This window comes from Toxotes jaculatrix, chromosome 22 (genome assembly GCF_017976425.1).
Source record: "Toxotes jaculatrix isolate fToxJac2 chromosome 22, fToxJac2.pri, whole genome shotgun sequence".
Taxonomy (NCBI): Eukaryota; Metazoa; Chordata; class Actinopteri; family Toxotidae; genus Toxotes; species Toxotes jaculatrix.
Window position 1 is genome coordinate 8,966,264 of NC_054415.1, and position 12,186 is coordinate 8,978,449.

Here is a 12,186-nt window from a genome sequence, read left to right on the forward strand (position 1 = left end):
GGACAGTCTGAGCCGTGCCTGACTTGCTGTAAAAGCCGACAGCAGCTGCCTTGATTAATCTCCTCTGCTGTCAGGGAAATTGGTGCTGTGTGCACCTGTGTAGCTCAATTGATAGTTAGACTGCTGGGAACAGTGGGTTTACTCCCTGTGTAGCTCCGCGTGTAGCATGTGTCATCTGGGATCACATATTTCCCATTGTGATCACAGATGTGATGCTTATAAAAATAAAAATATAAGCAAGTGTCTCACATTAGGTAAGAAAATTTGTACCAAGTGGGCAATTATGTGGAGACACTGGGCCCTCAGCGGCACCAAAGTTCCCGTGGTTATCTGGTTAAAGCAATAGCTTGACATTTTGGGAAATATGATAAAATTGCTTTCTTGCTGAGAGTTAGATGACAAGATTGATACCAAGCTCTGTGGTACACTGTGTGCTAAATATGAAGCTGGAGCCAGAGGACGGTTAGTTTAGCTTAGCACAAAGACTGGAAGAAAGAAAAACAGTCAAATGACTCTTTACAAAAGGTAAAAATGAGAAGGTCCTGTTTTATGTGTTGTGATTCATGTGTCGTAATTTTCTTCGCCGGGAGCAGTGACAGTTGCCTGGCAACATCACAATTATGACAGAACTTCAGTAAGTTTTTTTAGGACTAGCTGTTTCTTCCTGTTTCCGGTTTTTAAGCCAAAAGTCCTCTGATTCCAGCATTTACAAAAACACATAAATAGGGTGGACAAAAAATTAGAAACACCTCTCCTGATAACGGGCTAACTAGGTGCCTTGAAAATGACCTTAGAGTTGAGTCAATACCTCTCTGACATCGTCAACAAAAACTGAACACTTTAAGCTTCACAAAGGAAGGATCTATGGCAGCAACTGTAACGTGTACCTAATAAATTGGTAACTCAGCGTATGCACTCTTCATTAATCCTCCTCTGGTTCCATCTCGCTGGCAACTTTTCTGTCTGTTCTGAAGACCCCATAGTGCGTTTCCTCACGCCGAACAGCCAAAGCTGACTTTGATTCATTTTAACTTCGACATAAGCTCTCTCTCTCTCTCTCTCAGTTTATATCTTGTCGCTTTTGTGTCCCTCCAGGAGTCAATTATCTAATAGGGAGCTCTGACGGAGAGCAAATGAGGATATCTTCCCTGGCCTAATGGCAAAAACTTGTTGCCCGCTGGGATCAAGAGAAAGGGAACACGAGTGTATTTCACTTTCTGTTTCTGGCCTTTCCCCCTTTCCCCTTAAAGTGATGTGTTAGACTTTGAGCGCACACACACACAAATACACACACAACTTCTGCTTCCTTTCATTTATCACACAGACCAAGTGCAAGGAACAAGTTACAGTGCAGATGAAAACTTACTTTAAGGGATTATCCCTAATTCACAGCCCAGTTATTGACTGCATATGTGATGACAGCGTAACATCAAGCCAGTGCGTATGTGTGTGTGTGTGTGTGTGTGTGTGTGTGTGTGTGTGTGTGTGTGTGTGTGTGTGTGTGTGTGTGTGTCTTTACACACACTCTTACCATCCACAGAAGCTCGTTTGGGGAGAATTGTGATGGCTCCCTCAGCGACTCTCTCCTGGCCAATCACAGGAGAGATTTTGGACCCCCAGCTGTCTGAACCCACCCACAGGAAGTGACCAGTCTGGTTGTTCCTTTTAGCTGCATCCAGAACGCGTCTGTTTGGAAAAACAGAAAAGAAAAACTGAGAATTAAAACATTTGTGAAGCCCAGGAAAGTCAGCTGACAGCTACAACTGACTAACTGGCAAAAGGTCAATTCAGCAGAAGTGTTTTTTCAGTACAACCTTATACACCCGTAGGTTAACATCTATGACATTATAATCTTGTAGTTACAGTCGCATGGCCATTATTTTTTTTAACGTTTTTTTCTTTCATTCAATCAAGCAGAAATGCCACAGAATGTGTTACTACACTCAACGTAAAACTGTAGGCAGCAGAAAAATTGTGGTCAGTGGCAGTGGGGCACTTGTTTAAGTGCACAGCACGTACCGTATGTCGTCCTCATTAGCGAACATGATGATAGCCCTGGCATTGGAGGTCTCCAGCAGGCGTCTGATGATCTTGTCAAACTCCCCCGGCCTGGGCTCCCTAGGGATCTTCAAGGACTGGGCAATACACACACCCCCTGAGAAAGAAAGGGAGGAAGAGAAAGAGGGACAGAATTTATTATCTGTTTTTCAGTCACAAATTTGCATTTTTTTTTTTAAATTTCATATTCATCACTCATTTTCAGTCGCTCTCCCTCGATTTGGCCTCTGCCCGGTTCCAAACTGTTTCAAACACTTAAAGCCAAGACCTCTGGTGCATGAAAGCGATGTGATTTTACACTTCCTGCAGCCTTAGTCCTTCTAGATGAATAAAGTGATAAATGGATAATTGACCTGAGTAGAATATCCAAGAAAATCCAGGGAAGGATGAAACAGAAGACGAAACAGTTCTGAGAAAGTGATTTTGGGGAATGTCAAAACACCACAGCAGCAAGCAATAGGCGTGAAAAGCAAAGTTTTAAAAATATCAGGATCAGTGACTGCCATGTTAAACATTCATGGCACAAAAGACAGATTATGAAACAAAGATTTGGAGAGTCGGGTGAGAGGAGACGAGGTATGAAAGAAGTAGAAAAAAATAAGGTACAAGATTGGAGCAGGGAAACAAGAATTAAAAGCTGGAAGAGAAAGGAGCAGGGATGATGTCCCAGTGGACTTCCTTACAAAAAGGAAGGGAGGGAAGAGAGAGGGAGAGGAAGAGGAGGAAAAGCATAGTGGGGAGAAAAGATGAAGGCAGAAAGAGTTGAGAAGCAGCAAAGGAGGACAGGAAGGAAAAGAAGGAAGAGACAGAGACTGTGCTGAAAGGAAAAGATGGTAGAGGTGGGAGGTGTTAACTGCAACAGAGAAAATGGAGAAAAACAAGGGGCAGAGATGAATGACGACACTGAGCACAGTGTGAGTGACAGAAAACATCCTAGGTACCCAGTTCACACTCCTTCATTTCTTTTTGTTCAGGGTGAAAGAAAAAGCAGCCACAGCAATAATAGTTATTTACTCACACTATGTGATAATGAGGAAGATTTCAGATAGCTCGTTCTCTCTCTCTCTCTGTCTACCTTGCTAACACACGCACACGCGCACGCGCACGCGCACACGCACACGCACACACACACACACACACACAAATCATTCATGTTCAACCTTGGAAACATGGGGACAAAAAAAAACATACATAAACACACTCAAAAGACTCTATTTTAAACAAACATCTCTTTCTCACACATAAACACTAACACACACACTAACACACAGAATCCACCATGCCATCCTGTTTTACACTAATCCAGACATCTTAAACTACTCTTTAGCCTACTGTTAATTAGCTCTTTATAATATCATTAGCTTACCTCCAGGTGTAAAGGTATGTGTGTGTAAGTATGCAGGATTATGTCATTTTTATACATTACAGCTAGAATATCTTTAACCAGTGCACAATATATGTGTGACTGTGTGTATCCACACATTTTATGTGTGAGTCTACGTGTTCATTTTGTCATTTTTCAGAGTGCATTTGTGTGTGCGTGGTGTGTGAGGGAGTGTGAATGATGTCCCCTTTCCTCCCTGCCTGTTCCAGCCCATTTATTGAACATCTGTACAGTCTGTCGCTTTCGCTATATCACACCCCTTAATCACACACACACACACACACACACACACACACACGCATTCGTACCCACGCAGATGCACACACACCAGCGTGCATGACTGCTAAAACAAATAGTCATTAGCCTCAAATTAAAAGCCTCTCAAGGATAATCACTAAAGTGACAAAATCTGCACAGGCACCCGTCTCTACCCCTCACAAACACACACACAGACAGACACATACTTAGAAGTTTAGAGCACTTTCTCAAGGATAATCATCAACTTGACATGCACTTTTGTATACGTACACACAAGTAGTAAATTATGAGGAAACAAGGCGTACAGTATGTACACGCACACATGCACAAGCGCTGATGTCTGCATTCTCTCTCTCCACTGTCCTTGGAGCAGTATAAAAGTGATTAAATCATCGTTTGCTTCATAGCCTCACCCCCATCATCAATAACTGTCCCCGAGGAGAACAGACTTCCCAGATAAAGACAATATCAAGTTATGTCTGTGCGTCTATGTGTAAGTGTTTATGTACGCACACACACGCGCACACACACACCTGACTGTCGATGTCTCCGCCCAATTTACAGCTACTCCGAAAACACTTTGGTCTTTGATGTGCCAAAAAAGCAGCTTGTTAAAAGCGAGCATTAGTTATTAGTGCGCACCTTCGCTGGCCTGTTGAAAGGAAAGCTGTGAGGTTAGGTCAGGACGAAACAAATCAGCATCTTTTTTTTTTGTTTAATAATCATTCACGGGGCGTCTAGTTGAAAGCAGCAGTTGTTAAATAAAAAGGGGGCTTCGGAAGAGGAAGATTCAACATCAAAACCCTTGAACATCACGATCCATGGTAGAGGATTTGCTTCTTTTTGCAAAGTTAGAGACAAAAAAAAAAGTGTTATAAAAAAGATGACGAAAATCTTATAATACTTATAATAATCTTAATCTCTTCTAAGCTGTTTTTGAGGCCCAAACTTCAGCCTTGTGTGTTGAGGCTGAGTGGAAAGCTCCTTGTACGATTAAAGGAGTTTGGTCAGATGTGGAAAAAGGGTTGCTCTGAACTTCAGGCCCCAGTATTGATTTTAGTGAAGATGTGGGTTAAAAACCTGCATTTCAGGTGCCTGACATGGCGTGAAAGCTTTCTGCCAGCCAAGTCAAATAACTATCCTGCTGCCAACTCTCTTCTAAGAAAAGAGAGGGAACCGTGATCGCTGACATCAGAAAGTCCTTATCATATGAATAAACAGAGCAGTAAACAGTGATTTGGCAGTCAACATGTCAATAATGTCCCCTATTGTCGGACAAAGTCTAAATTAGTTACTGTATTTAGAGGAATCAAAGTGTAAAAAGCTGTTGAATCATTTTCAACTTTCAACCGTTTCACTTCTGTCCGACCCCCAAACACACACGCAGGCTCATAATTTGGTTGATTGTATTAAAAAAAAAAACTTGGATAATTAGTTATTTAGAGACACATCACACGCCGCGCATGCTAATGTAACACCAGTCAGAAATTCTCTTTATTCATTTCAGATAAAAGAATGGCCTCAGCCGCACTGGATCACAGTAACAGTCGGTTTATTACATAATTCACCAATTGTAGCACGTTCATCTATAACTGGCAAACTGAATTATGGGAACTACATCCGCTGAGCAGCAACACAATGAGCTCTCAATTTATCTCTAATAACCTGATTATTGAGGCTTCAATGTGGAACAGAATGTAAGTGAATCCTAATTCCTCGTGCCTCTTTGTGTGTGCTTGTGTGCCTAGTTTGTTTACTTCCCTGTGCATGTGTGTCAGCTCATGAGCTGGACTGCATGAATATAAGAGCAGATGACAGGGATGGGGAACTGATAAGATTGTATTGATACTAGTGCCATCATAGATCTGCTAATAGTCTGATTCTTTATTGATTCCCTTAACGATTCCTGATCAATTTTCTGTGTGGAAAAAAAGGGGGGCTTACAGCATTAATGCAACTGTTTCCTTGTTGTTGTTGTTGTTTTTTAATCTCTGAGTGTTAGCACAGGCTGTAGCCAAAGAGCTGGCTGTAGCAACGGTCTGTCTGCCACGATCTAAAATGGATGAAACGAGAGAATATTTGTACAGCGTTCGCTTTCATTTTGGTTTTCTTAGGCAAAAGAAAAAATCTGCTAAACCTGACTGTGTGGTGCTAATGTTATTACAACACAGTATATTTACCCTCGGTGATGAACGGTTGGGAAGCAGTGATACTTGTGCACAGAGTGTCAATTACATGGTATTCCAGGAATTTAAGCCCATATTGTGTGGAAAGATGTTTCCGCATATTGCTGCAAACATCTTACTGACACTGCAGTGTTTCTCACAGCTTGAGAATTTACCTGTGGTGGTGTGAAGCGCAGCGTGTGATCGATATGCATGCAGAGAGTCATGCAGTTTAGAGAAGGAGAGTGTAACCCCGGTTATTTTCTGTGGCTACAATTTACAGATGTCCCCGTAACGCCTCACTTGCAGACTACCTGGGCGAGCCGCCCGAGTAGAGCCTATGTATGGGAAACGCTGCGGTACAACTAGCACAGCTGTCATCGCTCTTTGTGAAATGAAGCCAGGCTTTGGACCGAGCAGCAACACAGACACATACGTTTAAAGTCAGAAAAACACGTCAGAATCGATAAAAGGAATGGATAAGCTCAGAGGCACACGACTGCAGTGCTTCAGACAGTTTGGAACCAAGCACATTAGCATGCATTTTTGTGTGTGTACGTGAATGTGCACTGGCTTCTGACAATCCCCTATACAGCTGTTTAAAAAAACAGAAGTAGTGATGATAAATTCGATGTTAAGCGCGTCCAGCGCTTCTCCGAATGAAACCCTTACAGTCGTAATTAACTCCATTCTGTTTTGAGATTAGATTCATTCTGTTTCAGGACGGGAAACACCACTGTCTCACCGTTTAATTAACAATCTGCTTCCCTCCCACACGCTCCCCTCTCTGCACCATTTCATCTATTAACCAAAAGAGACATGAACAGGGAGCAAAATAAAAAAAACAAAAAACGAGGAATTACTGTCACTGTGTGTATCTTCGCTCTATCATTTTCTCTTCAACTTCTTTCAGCAAGTACATCTCCAGAGTTTCTAAACAATGTGAGTAAAGAACAAAATCACTGTGCGCTATTTCCTGGGAAATGTAACTATCAGTTTTACAATACATTTATTAAAGGGGTGTACAATAACAGCACCAAACTGGCTCAGTCACAAAGTGACAAAATCTTTAAAAGCACTGAAACAAACTAGTGGTTGCATTTATAACGAGTGACAGCCCCATGGAGGCTCGGAGGTTCTCCTCACTACTACAATTATATGCATGCAACAGACAATAATAGCACCTGACACCTGTAGGAAGTTTTCTTCTTTCTGTTCTTTACAAATCCTTTTCTCTTTCCCTTCTTTCTTTCCTTTTTGCTCCTTATTCCCCACTTCATCTTCAATTAGCACACAAAGGTCTCTTTTACCATTGGCTTCATCTTACAGCACACTTGTTTGAAGAGCTGTGTCCAGCAGCGCTCATTTGCATCAGCTTACAACACCCTGCACACCCTGAACATTCACACACACACTCTCTGACTGATACACTCATGCGTCTTGTAATGTATTTATATCGCCATTACAGCTTGGAAACACACAGACATTAATGTGATTTCTTGCTAAGCATGATGAGCAATAAAGTGTGTTTCTATGCCCTCATGCATATTTCTGTGTTAGATGTGAGTGTGTAACGAAATGAAAGGAAGGTAGTGAAATCAAAGAAGTTCCCTTTAATGATTCTTCTATGAGGATATAGCTGTGTCATCCTCACTGTCTTTCTCCACACACACACACACACACACACACACACACACACACACACACACACACACACACACACACACGCTGTAGTTACTATTAGCACAACATTCAGTAGTTACTATTAGCACAACATTCAATATGCTTGGACCAAACATGAGGTTCTGTGTGCCCGACAAATCCACACAGGAAGAAATTAATTTCTTTCTCCAGCTTAGCACTCGTTTCTTTGATAAAAACCACCCACCATATTCACCCCCACACAAATACCTGCCAGTGAACTGTTACTATGACAGAATTCTCACACAAATATGCAAGCGCGCACAAACACACACAGATTTTGACACACTTTCTTTCTCTCCAAAGCTCATTAGCACTGCTTTAAAATTAAAAGTTGCCCTCTGCTTCTCTATGCTTTGTTCATGGCTTGGGGCACTGCAGCATGGGCCTTTGAAGTCACTGATTTATGTGTGTGTGTGTGTGTGTGTGTGTGTGTGTCTGAATGTGTGCGCGTGCATGTGTGTATGTGTTGCTTCTCACACATGCTTGTGTGAGCTCGTCTATGCCAACCAATGAACGTTTGCTTTCGCATGCATTTGTGTGCACTACAGTAGCTGTGTGCAAAACACCCATGCTGTTTTTTAAAAATTTTTTCCCCCCTTTCCTTTGCTTGGGCATGGAATAAGTGGTGCGGTAAATATTGGGTTCTGCATTTTTTCGCTCCGAGATGAAACTTCTCCCCAGGCTTGCTAATGAATCATTGACAACACCCACGGAACCGCTGTCCCAGGAAATTTACATCCTCCCATTAAAATATGCCTTTAAGGACACAGGCCTTAGAGCCTCAAATGGGCTTCAAAATTTAAGACGGTCCTAACCCGAACCCAAAAAGATGCTGCTCAGACCTGAGCTAAGCCTGAGGTGGAGAAGCCTTTGTGAGTCCGTGACGGCCTACAGCCTGAAATTGCTTAAAACTTGCTGATAATGAAACACTGATAAGGGTATGGGAAAGGTGGCCAAAGTTGTTTCAGTTTACAGAAACTGAATTACTTCTGGTAAATATTTGCTCACTTAGCACGGTGTGAATGCACACTGAGATAAAAAATTATGAGTGATGTCTCCACAGCGCGGTGAGTTGAATTGAGGTGGCAGTTTGCAACAGTGAAAAGATATTGGATATTTGTAATGATCTACTGTGCACATAATAAAATGTTTCAAGTGGTGCTCAGACAAAATACAATAATTTGTGGTGTCTATCTCAAAAGCTAATTCACAGCCTAGCCTCGGTATATTATAGCAGAATTTAATAATACGGTGACAGCCGCTGGAGTTAACCTTCAGGCTGCGACGACTAACTCAAATTATTATAATTGTAGACATCACAGGAATACTCCTTTCCTGGATTATGTATTAGTACTGCAGTGATACCTACTGTAGTAGAGTAAATGTTCCATAGTTACATTCAACTAGCAAAGCAGGGCAGATCACACAAGATAAAACACGAGTGGCCAGGATCCACTTTTTTCCCATTTGGACAACACTAACTGTAGTTGTACTAATGTATCTTAACTGTAAAAGTTGCAACTGCTGACAAATCCTTGACATTAAAAACTTGATGCAAAGGCGCTGATTCACAACGTTTTTGCAGATTGGTGTCCTAACAAGCTAAGGACAATGATGCATTACTCTGCATCTTGCCCTGTGTTGCACAAACTTTATCCTGTAATGTACGAGTAACTCCACAACATGGACCAGTTCGAGGATTTACTTGCGTAAAAAAGCTGTGGGGTATATATAAATTATATTAACAATTTTTTAATACTTCATGGAGAGAAAGATGTGGTCCAAAACTGGGGTTATGTATCTGTATACAGAATTAATGAGTGTTGGGTTTATTTAACTATTTAGCCTCCATTTATTTCAAGTATGTGACATCTCCTATCCTTCATTATATTAATATTGCAGCAGTAACCACAGTGAATGCCTCTTCTCATCCATCTACCCTTCACTAGTGTTATATAAAGTAATAGCCATGACAACCATTGTAGAAACTCCCCCTTTCTTCTAGTACATCTGCACTGTTTATCAAATTAGGAGCCACTGTGGGCATCCTACATAATGTCTCTGCCTTGTATTAGTAGTGGGTTCACCAGCAGCAGGGTGCAGTTATTTCACTGAGGTTGATGAGAATCAGTATTTTGTGTTGTCACTCTGACAGCTGAAAATAGGACTAAATTTGAATGTCAATATAATTTACCCATATGGGGTAAAGTTGCAGGTCAGCAGCTCTGCAGACGGATTGAACTAAAAAGCAGGACTTTTCCTCCCTATTTAGAGGACAGACTGTGCTGCTTCCCAGTACACAGATATCTAAACTTGCACAGGGAGAACAGATTAGACGTTGCACAGACATAGACATCTTTCATTATGCCTGTGTGTGTGTGTGTGTGTGTGTGTGTGTGTGTGCAGCAGGGAGACAGAGGTACGGGGAGAGAATTTGGAGGTTCGAGAAAGAAGAGAAACGCAAAAGGGAGACAAAGAGTGAGTGAGCTAGAGAGAAAAAGAGACAGAGGGAGAAAGAAGATGGCCTTGGCCTTTTAACATCTCACTTCCCCCAGCACCCCATACAAAATGGGTATATATATATATATATGTGTGTGTGCGTGTGTGTGTGTGTGTGTGTGTGTGTGTGTGTGTGTGTGTGCGTGTGTGTGCACGTGTGTGCGGCAGCAGGGCTGTCTTCACCACAGGAGTTGAGCAGTCCTGCTGAAGTCAGCACTTGCTCAGGTCTGAGAGGAGACAAGTGGACACCTACTGTGAGGAGAATTGTGTGTGTCAAGTGTGTGTGCAGGAGAGAAAGAAGGGGAACCTGTTCAAATGTGTGTGTGTGTGTGTGTGTGGCTGTGTGAATATGTGCAGTCTTCTTGAAACCAGTCTCTTCTGTTGTGCAACCACTCTGGCATGTCATACATTCAACTAGTATTGGTTTGTCGTCCTCAGACAGCAAGGACAGAGGCAGCGCAGTGGCCTGTCAAAGGAACTGTTTACTATTAGGACTGAGGTGAGGGTTTAGAAGTACAACTGAAGACCAGTTCTGAGAGTCTTTAGGCAGGAGACAAGTCAGTTAATGTCTCCATTGAGTCGTCTGACCTTCTGCCACCTGTCACGCATCACCAATACTTCCAATCAATCAGATTAATCCCGCTGGCTTTCTGCTGGATGGCGGGAGACCGAAGGTGGAATCGGGCGAGACAGACATCGATGAGGAGGAGCCCGGAGGAACGGAAGGAATGAAGGACAGAAGGGAGAGAGGCAGGACAGATATGAAAAGACAGCGATGAAGGAAAAAGGAACGGAATCATAAGGTGGCGGAGGAAGAAATGGAAACAGGAAGGAAAGATGTGGAGAATAAGGCGAGGGAGGAGGGAGATAAGCGAGGGATGATTGGATGTCAGACCACAGATAAAAAGCACAAGGTCAACGTTAAGCTCAGAGATCACAAAGAGAGGACATGTCCACTTCTGTGTCTGGTACTATCTATTCCCCTGTCTCTCTCTCTCCCTCTCTGTGACTTCTGAGTGTTGATTTCTCTTTCTTCTTCTCTACTGTTGCCAACTCTGTCTATCTTTGCCTGAGAGAAGAATTTTCTTTCATTTTTCTGGCATTTTTTCTCCCTCTCTCTCTCTCTCGCTCTCTCTGTCCTACACACACTATCTGACAGTAATCAGACATCCAATTACAGCAGTACCCTCAGACGAGGGCTGTGTGTGTATGTGAATGTGAATGTGTGGGTATATGTGTTGCAGCTTTGCTTTTTTTTTCTGAACACACACACACACACACACACACACACACACACACACACACACACACACACCAATAGAGCGTCAGATCCCTGCTGATGCCTGTTACTCCCCAAAGCCGGGATGCCCCGCTGTCCACCAGCCCATGTCTTATCTGGGGATGAAGGCTCTCACACACACACACAAACACACACATACACACTCACACAGATATATTGCAAACACACAAGAATATTACATATATGTCATCAAACAGAAAAAAACATGTACGAAGACATGTACACATGTGCATCTGTGAACATATTGGAGCACAGATGCACAGATGTTGACTCACAAACATACAAGAACAGGATTGCACACTTTAGCACACACACACACACAGAGGTTCAAACACACTTAAATACACAAGGTGTAGAAGAACAAGGATCTTATTAAGGATATGCTGTTCAGTCTTCCCTGCTGTATATCCTGCTGTGGCATCACACGCCTAATATATGATGATAAAGTGATCTCAAAAGTTATATTTTGTTATAACAAAAGTGATGATTCTAACACATTCCCACAAACACTCACACATGACACAATCATTGCCACAATAAGCTGGGATCCACCAATCATTCATCTGGCTAGAACACAAAAAAAACACCAGTTGTGTTTGAGTACATGCCCAAGCACACACACATTTTGTTTAACAGTTTATCAGTTTATCTCCGCCAAATCAACAGAATCAGTCACCCAGCAGCACACAACGAGCCGACTGTCAGATGGAAATTGTGCATCAGCAAGTTAATGCAGTCGTTCGTAAGTGACAATTACAGTGTTAAACTAAAAGCACACCCACACATACGTACATTAAATATTCAATAGGAACTTCATC

General features: G+C 42.3%; 1 protein-coding gene across 1 annotated transcript in view; it reads right to left on the reverse strand.

Moving 5' to 3' along the window:
- grm8a (glutamate receptor, metabotropic 8a) overlaps positions 1 to 12,186 on the reverse strand; it is a 117,331-nt gene that overhangs the window by 62,188 nt on the left and 42,957 nt on the right. Inside the window, 2 exon segments of the mRNA XM_041029981.1 lie at positions 1,532 to 1,686; positions 1,864 to 2,155. Coding sequence (XP_040885915.1) covers positions 1,532 to 1,686; positions 1,864 to 2,155 — 447 coding nt within the window.